Source organism: Nestor notabilis, unplaced genomic scaffold (genome assembly GCF_000696875.1).
Source record: "Nestor notabilis isolate BGI_N333 unplaced genomic scaffold, ASM69687v1 scaffold10352, whole genome shotgun sequence".
Classification (NCBI taxonomy): Eukaryota; Metazoa; Chordata; class Aves; order Psittaciformes; family Psittacidae; genus Nestor; species Nestor notabilis.
In genome coordinates, this window is record NW_009916988.1 from 39,754 (window position 1) to 63,131 (window position 23,378).

General features: G+C 37.3%; 1 protein-coding gene across 1 annotated transcript in view; it reads left to right on the top strand.

Annotated features, from left to right (window-relative positions):
- Positions 1 to 21,945, top strand: part of NAA16 (N(alpha)-acetyltransferase 16, NatA auxiliary subunit) — a 56,691-nt gene extending 34,746 nt beyond the window's left edge. The window contains exons 10-20 of the mRNA XM_010024856.1: positions 11,164 to 11,236; positions 11,476 to 11,645; positions 12,016 to 12,168; positions 14,086 to 14,214; positions 15,147 to 15,360; positions 16,954 to 17,147; positions 17,894 to 18,002; positions 18,514 to 18,612; positions 19,211 to 19,354; positions 20,964 to 21,061; positions 21,334 to 21,945. Coding sequence (XP_010023158.1) covers positions 11,164 to 11,236; positions 11,476 to 11,645; positions 12,016 to 12,168; positions 14,086 to 14,214; positions 15,147 to 15,360; positions 16,954 to 17,147; positions 17,894 to 18,002; positions 18,514 to 18,612; positions 19,211 to 19,354; positions 20,964 to 21,061; positions 21,334 to 21,534 — 1,584 coding nt within the window. The 3' untranslated portion in view covers positions 21,535 to 21,945. The remainder of the gene's footprint in view (positions 1 to 11,163; positions 11,237 to 11,475; positions 11,646 to 12,015; positions 12,169 to 14,085; positions 14,215 to 15,146; positions 15,361 to 16,953; positions 17,148 to 17,893; positions 18,003 to 18,513; positions 18,613 to 19,210; positions 19,355 to 20,963; positions 21,062 to 21,333) is intronic.
- Positions 21,946 to 23,378: the final 1,433 nt, after the last annotated feature.

Consider the following 23,378-nt stretch of genomic DNA (forward strand, 5'->3'; position numbering starts at 1 on the left):
TATTAAGGGGAATTCATGCCTGACTAGCTTGACATAGCCTTCTATGAAAATATTACTACCTCATTGGAGAAGGGGAGAGAGTTGATACTGTTTATCTTGACTTAGCAAGGCTTTTGACACTGTCTCCCGTAACACATAAAACTGCTGAAGAACAGACCAGCAGCATTTTGTGCTGCATTAGTAAAAGCCACCACCATGAGGTTGAGGGCAGTGATCCTTCTTCTCAGCCCTGGTGAGACTCCTCTGGAGTGCTGGGTCTAGTTCTGGGTTCCCTTGTATGAACACCACATGCACATACTGGAAAGAGTCCAGAGAAAGGCCATGAAGTTGATGAAGAGACTGGAGTGTTTGGCATGTGAGGAGAGGCTGAGAGCTAGGATCACTTAGCCTGTATTTGAACAAAAATAAAAACACTTCAGTCATGGTGGTTGTTGAACATGGGAACAAATTGTTCAGAGGGGCAGTGGAGTTGTCATCCTTGGAGATAGTATAAATGTGACTGGACATGGTCAGGAGTAATGTGCTTCAGCTGACTCTGTTCTGTGAAGGCAGTGGGGTTGGACTAAACAGTGGTCTTTTCCAACCTCAGTGATTCTGTGATAGCATCTTCCTACTGTGTTTCACCTTCAAGTCTAGGATCAGCTTGGAGCTGTGACTTGCTAGCCAGCAAGCTACTCTGCAGCGGGTACTTTCATACTGGGACAAGTGCATCTGCAAGTCTGGCAACATGATCCTATAGCAAACAGTGCAGAAAGGCACAGTAAAGAGGGACATGCCTCTGTACGTGGGTGCCTAAATACAGAAGCATTGAGATCCCTAATCTGGATACTGTGATTCGGAATCTTAAGTTGTGATTTTTATATCTGTTTACCAGCGTAGCCCTGCTAATCAGTTCCTAGAATTTCTTGCTTCTCCCTTTTCAGACCATTCACAAAGGGAAAAACAAGCATGTGTCACAGAATCTGCCCTTTAGAAATGGATTAACTTGAAAACACAGGTAACTGCAGACTTGCCTTAGTATTGGGTTAAATGTGAGTATGTGCACATGAAGCACCTATAACCGATGCTTCAGGGTAGGCGCTTGCCAGAAGAGCAGGTTGTTTATTCAAGAGTGAAACAGGGTTAGACTGAGGATGCTATCTATAGATACAAAAGGATGTAATACTTGTTTTGGTAAGAGTCCTCCATCCATCATTCTTGATTTTGGTGCTCCCAAAGTGGCACATATGGCATCCCTCTTTATTTCTGTGATGTTCCTCGGTGCAAATTCTAATAGATAATGTAATAGTTGTACATTTGGTGTTTTGTCAGTGATCATCTGCTTGTAGTCTCAAGTGAAGAGAAAGAGCTGTGTAAAGAATACTTTCAGCTTCTTAGAAATTAGCAGTTACGTGGCCAAGCTATTGATGTAGATGTTCACTGAAGTTGAGTGTGCCCTCGTCTAGCTGGTGAAGGAAAAGCGGAGGAAGAGTTAACAATAAAGTTCTAGTAAAGTCATAATTGCATCCAGATTATTTCTCAGGTCAGATGGCTCACATGGGGATGTGCTCAGTGGGGCTGTTGTCTTTAATGCTTGATAAATGCCCAAGTGCTACACTTCAAATGAAATGCTGTCTTTTGGAGATCAGTGTTTCAATTTTTAATTACACTAATTACTGTCCCAAGTACCTGTTGCCTGCCCATACTCTACAGTAACTACTTTGGTGCGCATTTAAAGAGGAAATAACCTTTTACCCTAAAATGGCCTGCTCTGAGAGGCTGTAACATACTATGTTGTTTTCATCTTGGAGTTTTAGTTTGTGTAAATTTTAGTTTATGTAAATTCTGCACCAGAAAGGTTCATAATCTTGGTATACTCTGTGTTGAAGGTGAGAGTAATAGTTGCCAAATTTGTATTGTCCATTCCACCCTTGTTCTTCAGTTACCACTTGTGCTCAAGGAAGAGCACAGATATTTTAAGTACAAGTTTCTGTGTACAGTTCTAAATTTGTGCTAATTTTTGGTTTTCTTAGTATGTTGTGAGGTTTATCTGAAAGTGTAGCTGCTCAATGAGCTGTTTCTGCAGTGTCAATCTCTGAAAGGTGGTTGGATTGAAGATGTAAAAATGAAAACAATACTAGCTGTCCTCATTTGAAAAATCCACCTGCATGATTTAGAAGAAATTCACTTGCTATGAGAGAGGTGCCTGTGTGCACCTTTGTGTGCAGTGTTGATGGTGTGGTTTGAAGTACTGTAGTTATTTCTGGGAAAAGTAGTTTCTTTTAGTTAATGTTATTTAAAGCATGTACTTTCATACTGTCTCTGGGGATTTATTCACTTGATTTTCTTGATCTTGCCATAAAATGTTAAACTTCTGTATTATGAATCTGTAAGCATGCTGTGGAGGTAACTTGCATTTTAAAGAGAATTCAGTGTCTTTGCTACCTTTAACCATGGACTAAGTAGTAAGAATTGTAGGTGACTTGACTAAAATGAGTTCATCATAAGCAAGTGAGATACATGGGAAGATAGCAGGGGAGTCTATAATTAAAAGGCAGCTTCATCCTACATATGGAAACTTGTGGGTTTGTGGTTTGGGGATTTTTACTGACAAGATGTCCTGCTTTTCTCTAGAGCTTTGAAATGTTGTTTAAACAAAACACGGCTTTAAAAATGGGAATATAATGGAATTTTTTACTTACAGTTGGTACTTCATGGAATAGCATGAAAAGTTTCATTTTCATGAAGCCATTTTCATGGAGCCTTTTGGAATAACTACCTAAAGTACTGCTATGTGAATGAAAGGGTTTGGAATGCAACTGAGATATGATTTCATTTACACGCTAAAGAAACATGGAGCATTGACAAGGAAGATGTCTTGATACAGACTGTGTGTACCTGAAATACTTTGATATGGGTGTCTTAATCCTTTTCTCTGGTATAGGAGACTTGCAGACTAGCTACTGGGCTCTTCCTCTTTTATGCCACAAGTGGTTTTGTAGTTTTTATTCTTCACTTAGTATTTTAGTTTCTGAAGTTTGTTATTAAAAAATTAAGTAGCCATTCTCCTTGAGTTTTCTATAATGCTAAACTTTTAATTTAAAAAGCCTGCTATATAGCATGGAGGCTTGCTAGAAGTCTTTATCAGGCTTCTTTTGATTTCTGAATGGGAAGCATACTTGGATATTTAAACTGTGTTTTTCATGTTGATATCTTTGTACTTGAAGAAAATTCACACAGTTGTCACGATACTTACTATGTTGGGAAGAAGCTGTAGTCTTTTGGGCACATTCAAGCAGCAAATACTTATGTTTAGGAGTGTCACTGTGTTTGTATGAGTTTTGTTCTTGCAAAGTTACTGTTCAGGGTGAATGTAGCTGTGGCTTTTGGCAGAACTTTTCTGCTGGAAGCTAATAACCTGAAGCATAAGCAACTGCATGGGATATACTCATTTTCACATTCTGTAAGTTGCTGTCCAGATGTGTTTGAAATAATAGTGAACAGCCATATTTGTTACTGTTTCTCATAAGAGAGGGAACTTGAAATGCTACCCCTATCTCCCCCCAAAAACTTCTCTTTGTACTTAAGCAATATTCAGAAATACTCTTTGGTTCCCTGTACATGCTGGTCTCTATATCCATGAGATAAGACATCCAAAGAGTCAATTAGTCAACATCAAGGTTTGCGTCGATTGTGTTGCAGGTGCGTTGGTTGATTCCATTGAAGCTCGACATTAGTGCACATGTGCCCTTTTTCTGAGTAACTAAAAACATGGAGACTGTGAGGAAATACTGGATGAGAGAAAATGTCTGGCTGGAAGAAACATCAGAAACAACAGTCTCAAAAAAAGGTGTAAGACTGTCTACACAGGAAGGTAGGCTGTCTCCAGTGAAGATCTTTCTTTAACCCTTTCAGGAAAAAAGGCGTTTTTCCTCCTTGATGTAGAAAGCTAAAGGAATTTAAAGCAAGTGGTAGTTGGTTTTGTAGTTAGATGCCCTCTGTGAACTATTGGCAAATTACATAAGGAAATGAAAGAGATCTCTAGTTAATTAGAGCAGAAGTATGTTAGAAAATCTGGTCCTAGATGCACCGAGTTAGCTCTGGGGCCTCTAACACAAGGGGGATGAGGACCTTCTGAGCCAAGACTAGAGGAGGCCACAAAGATGCTCTGAAGGCTGGAGCACCTCTCCTATGAAGACAGGCTGAGAGAGCTGGGGTTGTTCAGCCTGGAGAGGAAAAGGCTCAGGGGAGACCCCTAGAGCAGCCTTCCAGTACTTAAGAGGGCCTACAAGGAAGCTGGAGAGAGACTTTCTACAAGGTCATGTAGGGATAGAATAAGGGTGTGTGGTTTTAAACTGAAAGAGGGTAGATCTAGATTAGATACTAGGAAAAAAATCTTTGCTGTGGGTGTTGCCCAGAGAAGCTGTGGCTGCCTCATCCCTGGCAGTGCTCAAGGCCAGGTTGTATGGGGCTTTGAGCAACCTGGTCTAGAAGAAGGTGTCCCTGCCCATGGTTGGGGAAAGGGGCCCCGCCGGGGGGGGGGGGAGGGTTGGAACTAGGTGGTCTTTAAAGTCTCTTCCAACCCAAACTATTCTGTGAATATGAAAATGAAAGCAAAACCCTGTCCTGTGAGTGTCAGTACTGTGGTAGAACCATTACCCCTATTTCTTTTCCAATTTTATCCACTCTGGTGTATGTTAAATGAGGCAAGCACTCTTCAGGAAAAGACATATAACAAAATACATTATATTTTTTTGCTTGGTAACTGTATTTGTGTTGCTTTAGAGTGGCTCCTTGATTTGTACCTTACCACCTGTTGTCTTTGGTATAATTCAGACATGGGACTGCTGCTAGAGCAGTAAGTCTAGGCTAGCCAGTCATCTCTGAATTTTATTACTGTTTTTCTCCTCTATTACACTTATAGCAAGTACATGTCACTTTAACTTACCAGATATCTGCAGTTCACTATTACGTGTAGAATAATTTGGGGTGGAGTGAATTAAAAAAATACGGAGGACTGAAGATCGGCAGTTTGAGGTGCTCTCCTAGCACAACTTTATGATTTATGACTTACTATAAGACTCGGTTTCATCAGGCTCTGTCATGTCTCCAACAGTATGTCTGGGGAAAAACAATATCCCATTTATAGTCTGTTTATCCTTTTAGGCTAATTCTTAGATGAAAGATGTCTAGTACATTTAAGCAATGTGCTGCTTCTGGAGGTCTCTGTGTAATTGAAAATAGCAGATAAATGTGTAGGCTTCACTAAACTATATGCAGACTTCTGTAGTGGATTGGCATGTTAAATTTCTGTAGCTTAGTTTGAAAATGCAGTGAAAGATCAGTGTCTGGAAATGTACAATCAGAGAAGAAACTTTAAAAGTCAAGCCTTTGATTTTCTTTTGTGTAGTCCTAGGTTTTTATTTTCATTCTGTGTTATTCTACAGCTTGACCATTGTAGGAGAGTTTTCTAGAACAGCCTGTTCTGACTGTGGTGTTACTGTCCTACTGAACTCCCAGGTTCCTGCACAAAAGTTTTCCTAATTATGTTAACTTCTCTTTGGCAGTTTTGTAAACTGCTAATCCGTGTTAGCTTTCACTTCTAAAAGAGTTAGCCTTTGTAGAAATCTGATGGGAACATTGTAGTTGAATTAGTTAATATTTTTGATAGGTTGAATGCTAATGTTTGTATTTTGAAGTGTTCTGTAGCTTGGCTGTAGGTGCTGCAAATACACTGCCTATAGTAAATGCACATTTTCATTGAAGTTTCCTTCAGATTTTGAGGAAAAATACACTGCGTTGGTTACACAGATGTGTAGTTGAATTTGAAAAATTAATTATTTTAGTCATACTCTTATTTTCTGAATGGAAAGATGCTACATTTATGGAGAAGATTTGAGCAATTCTGACAGTTTCCAGCAATCTCAAGACTCATTTCCAAGTCTGGCTGAATCCTATGTTCTTCCATCCCAAGTAGATGCCCTAGCACTTTATTTATAAAGATATTCAAGGAGTATAGCTTTTAAAATAACTTCTTTAAGGAGGTGGTTTAATATTTAACTTGTTACATTTGAAGCACTTACAATTCATGCCTGGCTCTTGTATTTGTAGTCATCCTACTTAAGGTTTGTTTTGTTTAGCATGAGACTGATCTTGTACTTCTAATGCTGTTGCTGAGCGCGGAAGGAGCTTGTGCAGTTGTCCTTCCAGTGTGTAAACATACACATACTAGACCTTTCCAAGGCAGCAGTAAATTTGTTAATGAAGAATGTTCTTCTCGTGATTCATTTGCCATTCTGCTTGAGTAGTCTGCTCTCTGCAAAGCTGGTACACCGAGCAGCTATCCCCTAGCTGAGACTTCTCTCCTCTAAGAATAGCTCAAAAGTGCAAAGCCTGTTACATATGGGACAAAAATATGCCTCCAGTGCAGATGCCTGAGGCAAAACCTGGTTAATGCAGTCACATATGACTAGAAATGTTAGATGGTTCAGTCAAAATTACAAAACAATTACAAAATTTAGCAAATGCTATTTGTATTATAAACTTTTTGATTTATTATATGTGTACATAGCATGCCCTAAAAATGGAATAATGCTGTTTCAGCAGAGCAGGTGTACAAGATACCATGTTACAATCTACTTTTTTGAATGACAAATACAAGCTAAACTCACTTAGATAAAAGGAAGAAGCTTTTTCTTCTGGAGGCTAGTATTTCAGATCGCCTGGATGTCTGTCAGTGGTATTGATGTTAGAATAAAGTATCACTTGTTCTATTTCAGGAGTGGCTGTTCTCAGTGCTAGCAGCAATGGACAGCAGTTGTAATCTTCACTTCCACAGCAAGTCAGCATTATTCTGGGATGTTAAATCAGAGTAGGATGTGATGGTGTATATAGTCAAGTGTGTACTGATTACGAACTTACTGCAGTGCAGCTGTACTGTTGAGGAAGATGTGCAGTTTGCTAGCAATCACGTGTATCATAAGGCACACCTCCAAACCTAATCCAGGGCAGAAAGGAGCTCTAGCTATGCTTGATTTTTAGTGAACTTTAAATTCTGAATGTATGTGACACTCCATTAGGTGTTTTTCACATTTAAAAGTGATTACAAGTCATTAATGGAAGCTTTTGGGAGCTTTTTTAGGTGGCTGCCCATATACACCTTCTTGTGTTGATACACTGGAAGAGCCTGACCTCAGACCTTTTGTGCAGTGCAAGCGTGCCAGCCGGCTTATGTGTTTGGCATGCTCTGTTCTTTGCTGCCTTGATCCAAAGCATATCTCAATTCATGCCAGTCATCTCTTGGCTATGGATGAAGATGCTTGTTGTTTTCATTAGGTTGTAGTAAAGTCCTTTTTCTAATGTGTAGCATCCCTACTTCCCCTTTTTTTTGATCCTGATTGTGGTTGATTTACCTTGTGAGCTTTTTTCTTCTTGAGTATACTGGCAGGTTCTTTATTTGAAACTTCCTTTCTGTTGTTAACTTAATTCAGAAAGGTATGGTCAGAGTGCCCTGGGTTGAAATATTGTTAACCATGTGATGGGTGTCTCTGGTACCATTTATAAAATATTTTTCAGGAGTGAAAGTTCTCATCTAAGATTCTTCATTTGTAGAGATGGGGACTTCAGGTTGCAAATTTACCATGTGAGCAGAACCAAACTGGATCCAAACCCAGGATCCTCCTGCACAGTGTCTCTTAGGACCTAGAGAAGGTTACTTGTTAAGCTGCATGTCTTTCTTATCCATCACTAGTAACCAAGTAACCCTTTTCAGGGAGGCTGTGAAGGTGCCTCTGTGACCAGAAGGAGTTTTGAAACTCAATTATTCAAGAAATACTACTTTAGAAGATGTTACTGTTTGTGCCATTGTTGTATCAGAGTTTTTCTTAGTGCTCTTTCTGGGGAAGGTTCTGTTTAGAGTGGTGTGGAGAACATAGCATCAAAAGGAAAGCAAGGAACCAAATCTTCATAATACTCCTCTTCGTTATTTTGTGGGTTCAGTTCTGTTGTGTTGGCTGGTTTTGCGTGTGTGTGTGAATAGTTACTGTTGTCTCAGAAATGGACTAATAATGGAGGAGACAACTGAAGAAAGGGATGGTTTAGTAGTGTTACTGTGTGCCACAGACCAGCTGCAGGCCTGTTAAAATGTCATCAAAGGCCTTCTCCAGAACTCTGAACCAGCTGTTTTTTCTGTCTTATTTGGTACTAAGTTATGTGCTTCTTACCTTGTTATTTTGTAATGAAATTAAAAGTTGTAGGTAGTGACCTGTGTGATTCAAAACTGAAAGAGTTGAGGTTTGAATTTTGATTGTTTAAGATGCTTTGGAAACTGGTGGCCCCAGTTCTGGAATTGGCTCAGTTCTTGTCATAAAGCCTGAGATTTGTTGATGACTTCCGTTATGCTTTTGTAATACCTTAAGCTTTTTCAGATCTGTGGCAAGGGAATAACTGAAAGTTCTTTTTCCCTAGAATAATACTGTTTGAAATTAATGGCCATGATACTCATGGTCAGTCTCATGGTATTTCCAGATACCTCAGCTTCATTGTTTATAGAAACTGTAATATGATCTTTATGAAGAATGCTGTAGTGTTTAGAAATAGTAAAATATTACTACCTTTAAGATGGCTGTGGTGACTCTAGAATACAGATAATAGATGGTAGTAAATCCAAGAGACAGATTTTACTACTAAATCTGCAGTGAATATGGATGCAGAAATTGGGGTTCATATTTCCAGATAATTTGTTCCCCGAAGCAACACATGAACCTGGAATTATTTTCCTAAATTGCTAGCAAGAGACTGAAGCATAAGCATAAAAAGGGAAGAAAAAGATTCCGAGTAGTCATGAGAAACAAAGATACTGTTATTTTCATCAAGAATGTCTGCAATAACCAAAGTACCTGATTTGCATTATGTTTGTAGCTGTTTTCACTGAATACTTGTTTCCAAATGTATTGTTCAAAGTAGTTTTCCAAATGACATTTCCAGTGTATTTTCTTGGCCTGTAGAAGCCAAAACCACTGCAGAATTCTGAATTTGGAAGAATTTGGCATATTTTAGAACATAGTACAGTTTGGTGTTCTCCATCACCTCAAGATCAGAGAATTTCATTTCACTGTTGCTGTAAGTGGATTAAAGACCCTCCTGCTAGGAAGAGAGGCTTTCTTCCCACCTCACAGCCCCCCATCTGTCTTCTGCCAGCCCCCCGGATGATGACTCTAATAATTGGGCTTCTGTACCCTGAGATGGAGAAGGGAGTAAATCACTTGTAACGCTGGATAGAGCTCTAGCGCTGACCCAAAGCAGGGACCAGGCACATGTGGCTCATAGGTGGTGGCACCATTCCTTCTGATGATAGCATGGTCTTTGTCCAGCTTTGAAGCCATGCTCCAAGTTCACAGTCGTGCAAAAAATCACACCTAATGTGGTGGTGTGGAAAGGGTCTTTCTACATTTACACACAATTCACTTGCAGTCTAGCAAAGCTGGCTGGTCTCAAAGGAATTTGAGTTTACTAATAGCTAGATGAGAATAACTTTGGGAATACTTTGAAGCTGCAAGGAAGTAACACTTACGCTGTTGCACATATATGCTGCAAGCCTGCTAGCTGAAGCAGATGCTTACTTTTGCATTAAAGCTCATTTTAGAGAAGAGAATCTTCAAAGATTTTCTGAGGTCTTTGAAGGTTTCTTTTGGTAAATAGACATCTGAGGCCAGACAACAGCTTAATGCATTTATTTGTTTTTGTCCATTTACTTGTGACTTTTTTGCAATCCTGTATCGCTTTGTAGTTATTTGAAGTCTAGTAACATTTTATTGTATTTGATGAGATTTTGCTGTCAGAAACAATTTCTTACAAGATTTGCCCAGAGCTTTCCAGAATGTTTCTGTTTATATCTTTTATTACACTTTTGAGACATTTCCACCACCTGTTTATGACTTGGGTGCGACACCTTCTCTGCTCTCTTTGAAACAAATGTTTGGCATTTCTTGCCTGTTGTGCTGAATTAGGTTAAATTAAGTAGTAACCTTCAAATTATATACTTTGATCTTCCAGAGCAAGGTTTTTTCCCTTCCCCTCCTCTCCCAAAGCGTGTCTTGAAGTGGATGTGTGTTTTGTCAAATCCTGCCTTTTTAAGTTTTACTGTCTCTTCACAATACTTCTTATTTTAGTCTTGCAACTTTTTTTTAAATGTAGGATCATCTTTTAACCATCAAAGTTTTAGGTTTTTACCATCTATAGTTTCACCTAATTGGTGAACGTAGCTCTTATCCCACTATGCTTACAGTCAGATCTTATTTAATTCCCTTCCGTGTTTTGGGTATATATACATAAGTCATCCTGCTTGCTTTCTTTAGTGTTCTTGTTTCCTTAAGAGGCAGGTTACTTGCTGGATATGGCAGGCATGTTTAGAATGTAACTACAAAACAGGCCGAGCATTTCATAAAACGCTTAAAATACTACCTGGCACTTGTAAGTCATGGACCTACTACTGGAATAGTTCATGGTCATGAAGTGCACTGATACTAACAGTTATATGTATTATAAATGTCAAACTTGTATAGTGAGTTCAGAACTCTTGGGTGAATTTTGAGTCTTCAACCTCAGAATGAACAACAACATTGTTGGCAAGGTCTGATTTCAGAAAGTGTTAACCTTCAATCAGTCAGTATAGACTAGACATTTTTATGTAAAAAGCTGCAGCCTGTATTCTAGGCAACATACCTTTTCAAGGAGAAAAAAATAAGAATGATCTTTAATAGTACATATCAGCCAGAAAACCACAGAAGTCTTTGTTGTTTTGGCAAGTTCATGCAGAGTCTTTTCCAAAGCACCTTTCTTTAGTTGGCTCAGTTTGGACACTTAAAAACTAATAGCATAAATTAATAAATATTCCAAAATCCAACTTAAAAACTGTACTAATCAAATATACTTGATTATTTTCTACTGTAAGCTGCCAAAATTGCACCTGTTTTCCTAATGCATCACCAGTTAAAATAGGTGATCAAAGGAAGCTTGTGAAAACTGAAGTAAACTAAATGAGGATACATCCAATTTTTTTCCAAATTAAGTAATTATTTTCATATAGTTTCTCTAATTTTGCCCAAGTCTATTTTTTCAGTGTGTTAATTTATATAAACATGATAGTAGAGCATAACTTAAGGAGATTTTTTTTTTTATATGCAGGTTTCTACAATCCAAGAACTTGTTACTGGTTATGAAACCTCTTTGAAAACTTGTGATCTTTTTAGTACATGTGGTAAGTTTCTACTTACCTTCTTCTATTAATTAACCTGTAATTACTAAGACTGTTCATGACAGTTATCAAGAACTGTTGAAGTGCTAATACTTTGCGAGAAAGTAGTTGTAATATGTTCTAGTAAATAAATGCATTTCAGGAAATACCTGCTGAATTCGACAAGCTTTGTATTTTGTGCTTGTTCTTCAAATGCAGTCTTCAGCCTTCTGGTTACTGTAACTTTTTCCATTTTGTTACAGAAAACGGAGAGAAAGAGCCCCCAACAACACTGCTTTGGGTTCGATATTTCCTGGCACAACACTTTGACAAACTTGGCCAGTGTTCTCTGGCCTTGGATTACATTAATACTGCAATTGCCAGCACTCCAACATTAATAGAACTCTTCTATTTAAAAGCAAAAATTTACAAGGTAAAAAGCTAATTTGGATATGTGGAGTACCTAGTTTAGATATAAAAAAAGACAAACCCACATGACACTGGTGTGGCTGTATGTTTAGTATTTCAGTTAGCAGTGGTTATGGGCATTGGTTTTCATGTGGGTTTCTCTTTGGGCATTGTTCTGTTAGGAAGACAATGAAAACCCTTTTGTTTAGGTTTTGCAAAGCAAGTCAGAACTTACAGCTAATTGTCATTCTGAAAAAATCTGGTGGCAGGGGGGAGCAAACAATAATACTGCCCTTTGTTATTTCTGAGGGACAAATACCAGTAGCTGTAGATTTCAGGAGTTGGTCAATAGCAGGCTTATACGGAAAGTTAACTACTTAATTTCTCCGTAACAGCATGTAGGAAACCTCAAGGAAGCTGCCAAATGGATGGATGAAGCCCAGTCTTTGGATACTGCAGACAGATTTATCAATTCTAAGTGTGCTAAATACATGCTGCGAGCAAATATGGTGAAGGATGCAGAGGAGATGAGCTCTAAATTCACGAGGGTAAATATATTGCTTTAGCAAAGAGAGGTTTTATTTGCATCTGGCCGTTTATTTTTTACTCATGTAACTTTTGACCAAAAAAACCCACCCCAAGCTATATTTTATTAGTGTCTATTTTTAAGATAATGCTCTTACTGGTAAACAACTATAGAGAAGCATAGAATCGTTTGGATTGAAAGACACCTTTTAAAGACCATCTGTGTCAACGCCCCTGCGGTGGGCAGCGATGTCGTTCAAAAATCAGGCTGCTCAAAGCCCCATTCAACCTGACTTCGAACATTTTCAGGGTTGGGGCATCCACAGCTTCTCTGGGCAACCTGTGCCAGTGTCTCATCATCCTCAGAGTAAAGACAGAGTAAAGAATTTCTTCCTTACATACAATCTAAACCTACCCTCTTTCAGTTTAAAACTGTTACACATTGTCCTGTCACTAGAGGCCCTGGTGAAGTCTCAGTCTTTCTTATAAGCCCCCTTTATGTATTGAAAGGCCACAGTAAGGTCCCCCTGGAGCTTCTCGTCTCCAGGTTGAACAACCCCAACTCTCAGCATGTCGTCACGGGAGAGGTGCTCCAACCCTCTGATTTTTCATGGCCCTCATCTGGACCTGCTCTAACAGGCTCATGTCCCTTTTGTGCTGGGGACCTCAGAGCTTGATGCAGTACTCCAGACCCAGTAAATACTGGGAAAAAATGCTTGTTCAGAAGTATTTTTTATTGCTGTGCTTGTAAGTGGTGTCTGGAAATGTATCTGATAAATACCTTGTTTGCAAAACCTGTTGTTTCCCAGTAGTACCATCTGTGCTAACTACACAGAAATGTGCACTTATATTCATTATTATTTAGCATTAACATAAATTAATTGGACGTAAACATTTCATTCTTTTAAGCTATTCTACAGGCAAAAACTTCATTAAAGCAAATCCTATCCTTAAAGACAGGGTAAGCACTTTAAATTCTGTGGTTTTGACATTTAACAAAATTTAGCTCCATAAAGACTAGGTTTCTGTATCATTTATGTAACTAAATATGAAGAAGCTACTTGGTGGGATTTCCTGGAGCACGTAAATGAATTAGGCTCTGTAATTTTTCTTAATTTTAGGTGTGAAAATACTTGAAATTGAATCCAATCTTTATAGGTATTTCTAGGAATGATTGAAAACTCAGTCACTAGAACTCACTGTGTATGCTGTGGAAATGTTAGAGCAGGAGATGCAGAACTCTAGCATAGCTATCTGTGGGAAGATAGGATAAATCTGATGTAAGTAATTAAATGTTGTGAGTTGAACAGGGTTTTCTTTCTAGTACAAAGATGATGTGAAAACTTGGTGGCTAGCATTCATGATATTTGAAACATGCTTCCAGTTTGTTTAGTCTTAATCTAGATCATTGAAACTATAAAGAATGGAATTTTTTTCTTGCAAATGTATGATGTATAAATCTAACTTCGTTTATTTAGACTAAGAACTCCTAAAACTTAGTTATTCATGCTACATGATAAAGCAGTAAGTACATTGGTGGATTTGTAGACTAGTAGATGCCACTTACCTTGGGGGGGGCAAAAACCCAACATAAATTATTTGCTAAACTTCTGAGATTTTTTAAAAATAGTGTTGTTTTCTGCCCCCAAACTGTAAGACTAAGATTGTGTATAAAAGCATGAGTTAAAAATCTGTTGAGGCACTAATCTTTTTCAGATACTACTACTTTTTATTTTTTTAATCCTTTAAATTTATACCTTTATCTTGGTGGGTATATTCACAAGAATTATTCTCAGTTTCTGAGTGGTTTTATCCATTTTCTGTTGTATTTCAAGCAGCTGAAGGATTGTTTGTTTCCTGATGACCTGCAATTAGCTGTAGGTGAAAGAAGCTGCTGGTAAATTATAAGCCAAAAAAAGTGCTAATGACCCTTATTTCAGGAAGGAACTTCTGCTATGGAAAACCTAAACGAGATGCAGTGCATGTGGTTCCAGACTGAATGTGCTGCAGCTTATCAAAGGCTAGGGAAGTATGGTGATGCCTTGAAAAAATGCCACGAAGTAGAAAGGGTAAGTCAGTGCAAACACTATTAGTTTCTTTCTCATATTTCTCATACACTAATGACGGTATTTGTTGATGTAATCACCATGATTTTCTTTGTATTTAAAAACAGGTTAATACTTGATGATGTATTGCAGTAGATGCCATCTCTAGCTATTATGTGGAAAAACAATTACTTGAAGTGAGAAGGATTCAATATAAAATACCATGTTGCTGTGGTTTAAGCCCAGTCAGCAGCTAAGCACCACACAGCTGCTTGCTCACCACCCCACCAGCCCCCACTTCCCACTGGTGGGATGGGGAGGAAAAAAGCTAAAACCTGTGGGTTGAGATAAGAACAGTTTAATAATTGAGTAATGATAATAATAATTCAAAATACATATATATAGAGAGAAATAAAACAAACCCAAGTGATGCACAGTACAATTTCTCACCACCCATGGACCAATACCCAGCCTGACCCGAGCAGTGATCAGTGGCTCCCGGCCAACTCCCCCCAGTTTATATACTGGGCATGACGTGCTGTGGTATGGAATAGCCCTTTGGCCAGTTTGGGTCAGGTGTCCTGTCTCTGCTTCCTCCCGGCTTCCCCTCCTCCCTGGCAGAGCATGAGACAGAGAAAGTCCTCGATTAAGGGTAAGCATTACTTAGCAACAACTAAAAATGTTGGTGTGTTACCAGCATTGTTCTCAGAAGTCTTTGAACAATCACATTATAGGTTTTGTTAACAAAATGAGATTTTTCTGGGTGGGTTTGTTCCCTGCTGAGAGGTTCTCTTGGATAGTTAGTATTATAAGGATGTTGCTATGCCTGTTAAATATTCCCTGTAAATAATATCAGCTGTAACTGATGTATTCATCTCCATCTAATTAAAAATCAGACTAGGTGAAGGAAGTACTTGAGAGCTTTGTGGTTTTGTTTGTTTTTTTTTTTCTTTAAGCATTTTTTTGAGATAACGGATGATCAATTTGACTTCCACACATACTGTATGAGAAAGATGACTCTTCGTGCCTACGTAGACCTTCTGAGATTAGAAGATGTGCTCAGGAAACATGCCTTCTACTTCAAGGCTGCTCGATCAGCAATTGAAATCTACTTGAAGCTCCATGATAATCCTCTTACCAATGAAAGCAAAGAACAAGAAGTGAATTCAGGTATCTACACCATAACAGAGCATGTTTGTATGTGCATGACACATACAAAAGCTTGTTAAGCTGATTTGTGTGCTGTAGAATAAATGGATTGTAACATATACAAGTTTTTCCTGTTTTCTGTCACGATTTAATAACTAAAGGGAGATCATAGATAACATGTTACTGCTTTCTTCCTCCATTCTCCTCTTGTCATATTACAAAACTAGTGTGTGATAGTTGGAGTACCTGGGGAGGAGTGGCATTTCAGAATATTAAGAGGAAAAATCAAATTTAGCTCAGCCATTTATTAATTTAAACAAAAGATAAATGTCATTAACAGATGAATTATGAAGCAACGGGTGGATTTTGTGGGAAAGCAGTCTGAATTGTAATAATATAATTTTGATTTAGTATCTGTAACTTATTACATTTTATAATACTTCCCTTAACTTCAGGACCAAAGTATGCATAGGTAAGTGTGTATTAGCAAAATCAATACATTTAGGAAACAAAACAAGTGTTAAATGGAAAGCAGACTTTCTTAGGCAACCAGTGAGGTGTGGCTTGGAAATCTGAGGATTCAGTGAGTTACCAGGCTACTTTCCCCCCCCGCCACCTTTAAGATAAATAGTTGCTGTTTTTTTTGTATAATCACAGCTACTATCAGCACTGTGGTGGCTGTTGACTAAAGGGGTGAAATTAATATCCAGCTCTTTGAAAAGGGAAGACTATTTGATGGGGGGGGTAGGTAATTAAACAAAAAATTACACTTAATATTGCCAGCACAATCTTACCTTTCATTCAGAGGTGAATAGTAAATTTACATCTCACTATGTATAATGAAGTAAGTATAAAGAGGCATATTTTACAGCACAGTTCAACTTGCATATTTTTTTTCTCTCCATTTTTAATTTGTTTCTGTATGTGATGTATGGTTGGTGTGTGACAGAGGAGCTTGATAGCAGTATGTCATAGAAACTAAGATGGGGAAGATTAAGAAGTCACGTCATGTTAGTTCATTTGCCTGCTGTGCATTGGGATTCAGTAGGCTCATCCAAAGGGGAAAATAGCACTGTATGAATGGGGTAAAAAGAATGCTTGCTTCCTTGTCTCAGAGTGGTGGCTAGTCCAGGAGAGATAATGGTGCCGTAGCCACAAAAAAGATGTGTTAGCCCCTCAACAGCCTATTCTGTTCATTGCCACATTATTAGTGCGACTCCTGTTCTCAGACTCCACAGTAAGTGGAGTGGAAATTACAGTATAATACTGGATAAACTAGTTAGGTCAGTGGGACAGCAAAGAAGAAGAGGGGTGAATGGAGAGACTGAAGGCTCCTCACTTCTGTGAACCTGTAGAAAACCATGTTTTGTGTGTTTTGCTTTTCATGCAACTGTTAAACCTTCTTGGTTTAGCTAAATGTTATTCCAGTCAAAATCTGAACGCAGCAAGCAGCCTAAGTATTCATATAATGGTCCTACTAATACGTGTCACAGTATTTTACCTCTCCTTACCCCAAATAATACCAGTTTTTGCTTGCATCCATTTAACTATCCCATGTCATTTGCACAAAAGATTTTTAATTAAATACTTCGTGTTTGTCACCTTAATCTATAGAAAATCTCTCAGCCAAAGAATTGAAGAAAATGCTTAGTAAGCAAAGAAGAGCACAGAAAAAAGCAAAACTGGAAGAGGAACGAAAGCATGCAGAAAGAGAGCGACAACAAAAGAATCAAAAGAAAAAGCGAGATGAAGAGGAGGAGGAAACTAGTGGGCCCAGGGAAGAGCTAGTTCCTGAAAAACTGGAAAGGGTTAGCATGGTCTTTCATGTTAAATTCGTGTGGTTATCATAAAAAGCCTATAATATGGGATCTATATCAGGTTCTCTTAAAAGAATCCAGTGGTTTTTACAAAATTTTTTTTTGCACACAAAGGTACCTTTTTGTAGACTTATCTCTACACTGAAGAAAAGTAACATTTTTCCTCTAATAAACAAAGTTCTATATTAAAATATTGTTACTTTAAATTTTGTTTTTTTCTTTTTTCTTTTTTTTTTTAACATTAGGCCATCCTTCATTAAAATAGATACTGAACCAAAAGGTGGTTCTTGCCTCAAGAATTGTGGGTTTCATACAGTCAATAGAGGAAATATTAACAGAAATATGATTGCAGTTCACCAAATTTGAAAGACATGAGCCAGTATATCTCTAAGCACAGAGAACTATCTCCTTTGTCACACTAACTTCAGAAGTTTAAGCTTGTTGTCTAAGGTGGTTGTATTTAATTGTTTCCTAATGCTAAACTGTAACAATGAGTGCATTACATAAGCCATGCCAGAGTTAGCAATGATGTTGTCTTTGTCAGCATGAAGTCATGAGTAAATACTTCTAAATCTTGCTAGTCAAATGTTGTGATTCAGTTTAATTCAGCAAGGTCTCTACAGTCCACTTCTGGCCTTTGAGTATTTAAATGCTCTGAATAGCAGAAGCTATCTTTGGTAGTTTTTATTTGTTGTCTATTTTAAGCTTTAAATTTCACTGTGTTTTTATTAAAACAGGTAGAAAATCCATTAGAAGAAGCCATTAAGTTCCTTATACCACTTAAGAATCTTATTGGAGATGAGATAGAAACACATTTATTAGCATTCGAAATATACTTCAGAAAAGGTAAAGTACTGCGTAATTTTATGTTTGCTCTACAAAATTGTAACCCTTCACTGCAGCCTGTGTTACCTGAGTGTACCCTAAAATGATCTGGAGTAGATACTTACTTGACTGAAACTGTGGTTGTCACCATACCCAGTAATAATAAGGAAGAAATAGAATTTTTGTTTAGCTACCCATAAGACAAACTAAAAAGCCTAAGACAAAGTAAGTTGTACTATATACTAATAAATGCTGTAGAAAGATATTTGCAGTGTGATCTTTAATTATCTGGGGGAAAACAAAGCCAAACAGGTAGTGGCATTATGAAGTGTTGCCAGAGTTTGAGCAGCAGAGTTTGAGCACCTATTTTATTAGGCAATTTGGAGGGGAAAAATGAATGTCCTTTCTAATTCTGTGTAGGCATTGATGTTTCTAATGTTTGTACTAGATTTACTAAAGTAAAACAGTAGCTGATAAAAAAAGTTCTGTATTATTAATGTTGGTATGGTTTTGGTTTTTCTCCTTTCTACAGGGAAGTTTCTGTTAATGTTACAGTCTGTCAAAAGAGCTTTTGCTATCGACAGTAATAACCCATGGCTACATGAGTGCTTGATTAAATTCTCTAAAGCTGGTATGTATGTAGGAAGTGTGCGTGTATAAAGATACAAGAGGTTTTACTGTACAAGGACATAATCACATAGTTTTGTAATGTATAAAAGCTCTTGAAACACAAACTGATCATGAGAAATAAGTGGTTTGGTTTTCATGCTAATAATTCAGAAAGCACAGGCTGTGTTACACAGGGTACTTTGTTGGTATTACATCATACTCCTTCCTCTGTTGATGAGTCAGGTAGACTAAATAACTCATTTTGGCTAGATTTGACAGAATAGATGTTCCAAAGATTACTGAAATTCTTAAGTTTTAAGGAAATAAGTGACAGATATGGGAGAGAGATTCTGACAGAAGCAAAGTATGCATTGTGAACTTATGCCCTGTCACATAGACTTTCTGCTGCCCTTTATGAATGTTTTATCTATAAATGCATCAGTAATGCTTGTGTTGACCTGTTTTGAATTTATTTGAACTGAGATTTGTGGTTATGTGCCCAAATTTTAGAAATGGGAATTTTGGTGGTGATTTTTATGGTTTCATACTGTTTTCTACAGTTGCTTAAACGGCTTTTTTTGTTTCTGTCCCTCCTTGCTTCTCCCTTCATCTGACCGTAGTATCTGACCATAGTAACCTCCCAGAAATTGTGAGCAAGGTCCTAACTCAAGAAATGCAGAAAATCTTTGTTAATAAAAACTTGGAAAGTTTTAATGAAGAATTTCTCAAACACAATGCTACCTCCATTCAGCACCAACTGTCAGGTTTGTTTAACTTTTTAATGCTCTTGAAAAGGAGATTATTTAAATCACTTAAATCCAGAATCTTAATCTGCATTCCATAACTCATACGTAAATTCCAGTGAGACAGAAATTCACATCTTTACGTTGCAGGTTTTTGCTTGCTTTTACTATGTTAAAATACCCCAACTCACTCACTTTTTTTATTAAATGCGTAAGGAGCCTGTTTCTTACCTCCAGAAAGTGTGATCAAACCACCACAGGTACTCAAATATGGAAGCAACATCATCCTTCCTGTTGCAGCTTCTAGTTTTGAAATGATTAGGAACTACAAAACAGAAAATCTGGTACATTAGAAGCAGTGCTTTTCCCTGTTACCAGCTGGAATGTCTCTGTTCCCACTCATAGGTTTGTCAAGTAGCAACAGCATCAATAAAAATTACATGACAAACTTGTTACACTACTTCTGTTTTTCTGCTTCATTGTCAACAATGAAGATGTTGAAACATGACACTCTTACACTATTTGTGCAATAGAGCTACAAGTAGCTGCTAGTAGGGTACAAATGAGCGTTCTCTTAGTTTAAAATGTTTACTAGTAAAAAAATTATAAGCAGAATTCTAATTGCTTTTGAATTTCCATACCATAGCCTTCCAGGCTTTAAATGAAATGTGTCAAACTTAACCTAGATAGTGACGACTCAAACCCACACGTATTCAGTCTAGCAGTTTTCTGAAACCTTCTGGACACAAAGAGCAGTAAGAACTAGGAAACTTTACTTAGGAAAACGTATTTAATAATTGAGGAAATTAGTTGAGCGGGAAGAGACCATATACTCAGAATGAGGATTTTTCACTTTTTCAGTAAAATGATTTCTTAAGCCTTTTGTTCTTTGTAGTAGATTATGTAGTGAGGTGTGTCTAGACTTTGTATTTGGGAAAAGAAAAGTATATGAAATGCCTACGTGGTCTTTAAGATGACATTTTAAATTAAGGCAGCTATGATAAAAGGAGCAACACAGTATTTTGCAGAGATGCCCAGACCAGTTTTGATAAACTCTTTGTGGTCTAATCCAGGCAAAGCTCCAAACTTGCATTACACTTTCCTTGTACCTAAGCTGTTTCACTCAGCTTCAGGTTAGTAGCCCAGCTTGGCCTTACTAGCTGCCATATGGGCATATAATGGTCTGAATTTCTTCTGGTCTGTGTTCCACAATTGTTTAGTAACTCCATTGTTCTCTTTACTCTGAATTCTTTTGAACAGTACTGGAGGTATCTCTGAAAATATGTCTTTTACTCACTCCTGCGTTTGTAGGATGGATTTTATTTAGTCTGCTGATTTGAAGGGCTGGCATTAATGTGTACTCTTCGTGTGTATTTCTTGACTGACAGGTCTTCAGTAAAGTGAGGCATTTCACTTCTGCAGAAGCAGATCTGTGTTAGTCAATACTTATGCTTCTAATAATTTTCAAAGTATTTAGCTTTGTTATCTTTAAATTATAAATAAGGGAGGAAAAGAAGGTTTATTAAAACTTGTAAGAAGTCCTAATTCACATTCAATTCTGTGTGTCTGTATATGCAGTATTCTTTTAGGACTGCTGTTACCTAACTGCTGTGTTCTTTCTTGTGATCAGGTGCAAAGATGATGTATTTCCTGGACAAATCAAGACAAGAAAAAGCAATTGCTGTTGCTACTAGGTTGGATAAAAACATGAGAGACAAAAATGTGAAGGTAAAAGATAGAGTATTTAAAGCCAAAAAATCTGTGGGATCTCAAATAATGTATGCTTAACTGCAGGATAATGTACATGCTTCATATATCATGATAAATTACTAATATTTGAAAGAACAAGATTTCAGATTTTTTCCCCTAAGTGTAACTATAAAATATCTGAATACCAACAGAGAACCTGCTTGCTCAGATTAGTATTGTTTAATAGTACATCTTTTTAGTTATAAGACATTGTAAATCACATTTATTAACTACTACTTTTGTTTCTTCAGACATTAACAAAGGTTTTTGAGGCACTGCTTGATGGCAGTTTTGGAAGCTGCCACACTCAATGTGAAGAATATCAAGCAGCATGTCATAAACTGTTTCCTTATACATCTGCCTTTATGCCTGCCACAAATGAAGACGATAGCAGCATTGCATCTGTGAATCATACAGCCATTAACCATGACTTGCTGTCTAATGAAATTTGAAGTATTGTGTGCAAGCCAGTGTGTGTGTATACCTACATGCACACATGTATACAGAACTCTGACTCTCATTACATGCTGGCTGGATACAGATCAGGGTTACTTTTCCAGGTTGTATTTTAAAAACTTTAACAGGTATAAAACAAAATATTTGGATAGTTAAATGAAATCGAGTATGCTATTAGTTATTTTTTTTCTCCCAACAAAAACTGCCAATATTTATGTAAACATTATCCTTAATCAGCATTTTTCATGTTTATACTTGTACAGTTTTAAGTCTTTTAATAATCCATCAGCCTTCCCTCACAAAAATATGGATGTTAAAGACTGCTTTCATATAAGTGTTGTTACATATACAGACAAATGTGATCATATCTTGTTAATAAATTATCATTTGAGCGTTTTTAGCAGATTGAGACTGAAGTGCTGCTTGAATTGCCCTCTTTGTCTTTTACTGTTCTTTAGGGGTTTTTCTGTTGTGGTTTCCCCCACACACACACCTTTTTTTTTCCTTTTTAATCTTTGGTCAGTTTGGTTTCTTTTGAAGCACGGTGACAACGAGAGCATTGAGGGTTTGCATGGTTTTGTCAGGTGTGTGTCTTATATGGAACCAGTGTTGATGGATATGAAGATTGTGTAAAAAAAACCAAAACAAACCCAACCCAAACAACAAAAAACCCAAACTAAGACTTTTTGAAAATTATTCTGTCTACCTTGTGTTCCATAAGTATTGTTTTCTTAAGTTTATGGTCAGTTTAATATTTTTGAATATCCTTAAGCAATTCCCTGAGAAAACATAATTTGATACTGTTGTTTGTCCTTTGTTCGATCTTCCCCTTCCTCCTCTTCCTTCTGGTTTCTCCCCATCTGTTCACCTATTGACACTTAAGTTGAAAAAGCTGTTCCAATGTTGGGCAAACGCAGAAGGTACAGTAATGGGGAATACAGTTCTTCCCTACGTCATAAAAATTCACTGGTAAGTTTACTGTATTACCTCCATTGAAAGTCTTAGTTGTCCATTTACGGCCAATACTCCAGTACTTCTTATGCCTAAATACTATTGTTTTAGGTGCTGTGAAGCAAGTAGTACGTGAGGAGTATGTTTTACATTTAAAAACTGTTTAAGGGAGCACAAAGAGGCTGACTACAAATCATAATGAACCTTTTTCTTACTTTGTATTCTGGTGCATTAACTAGTAAATATACAACACATCAAAATGGAAGTCTGACTCTTAATATACCTATTTAAAGCGTAGTATTGCTGGACAAAACGGCTATGTATGACAGCTTTACATTCTATAAAAACTGCTATCAAACATAACTATACTGTGGCTTGTACAGAAAATCGGTTTTCTGGAAACTGTAATGGAATCATTCAATCTTGGTTTGTTTTTATTTCACTGCAATGTAAATAGTTTCAGTAATATTAACTAGCCCTTCAAAGGCAAATAAAAGTTCATGAAGAGGGGATTTTATTAAGACAAATAAACTGTTCTAATTAAAATTCTCCTTTGTGTGTCATCTGTTTAGATTAAAAGTTGTTGAATGGAAAATTCACTGTAAAATATTGCCAACATATGTTATGCTGTAATAAATTATTTTGTACACACTTGCCTTTGGTTTGGAATCTTTGCATAGTTACAGCCCATCACATAGGGGTTTTTTCCATTCAGTTGCAACATTTGCTGGTATAACATGAACTGTAAGTAGTTAAGGCAAAAAAAAAATCATTTAGCACATTGAGAGATGTATCTCTGTATATATGTATAACATAGCACCCTGAGAAGTATGGCAAGATGGTTTTGTCTTGTGTATTCACAATGTGCCATTTGCTGTGGAATGACTTC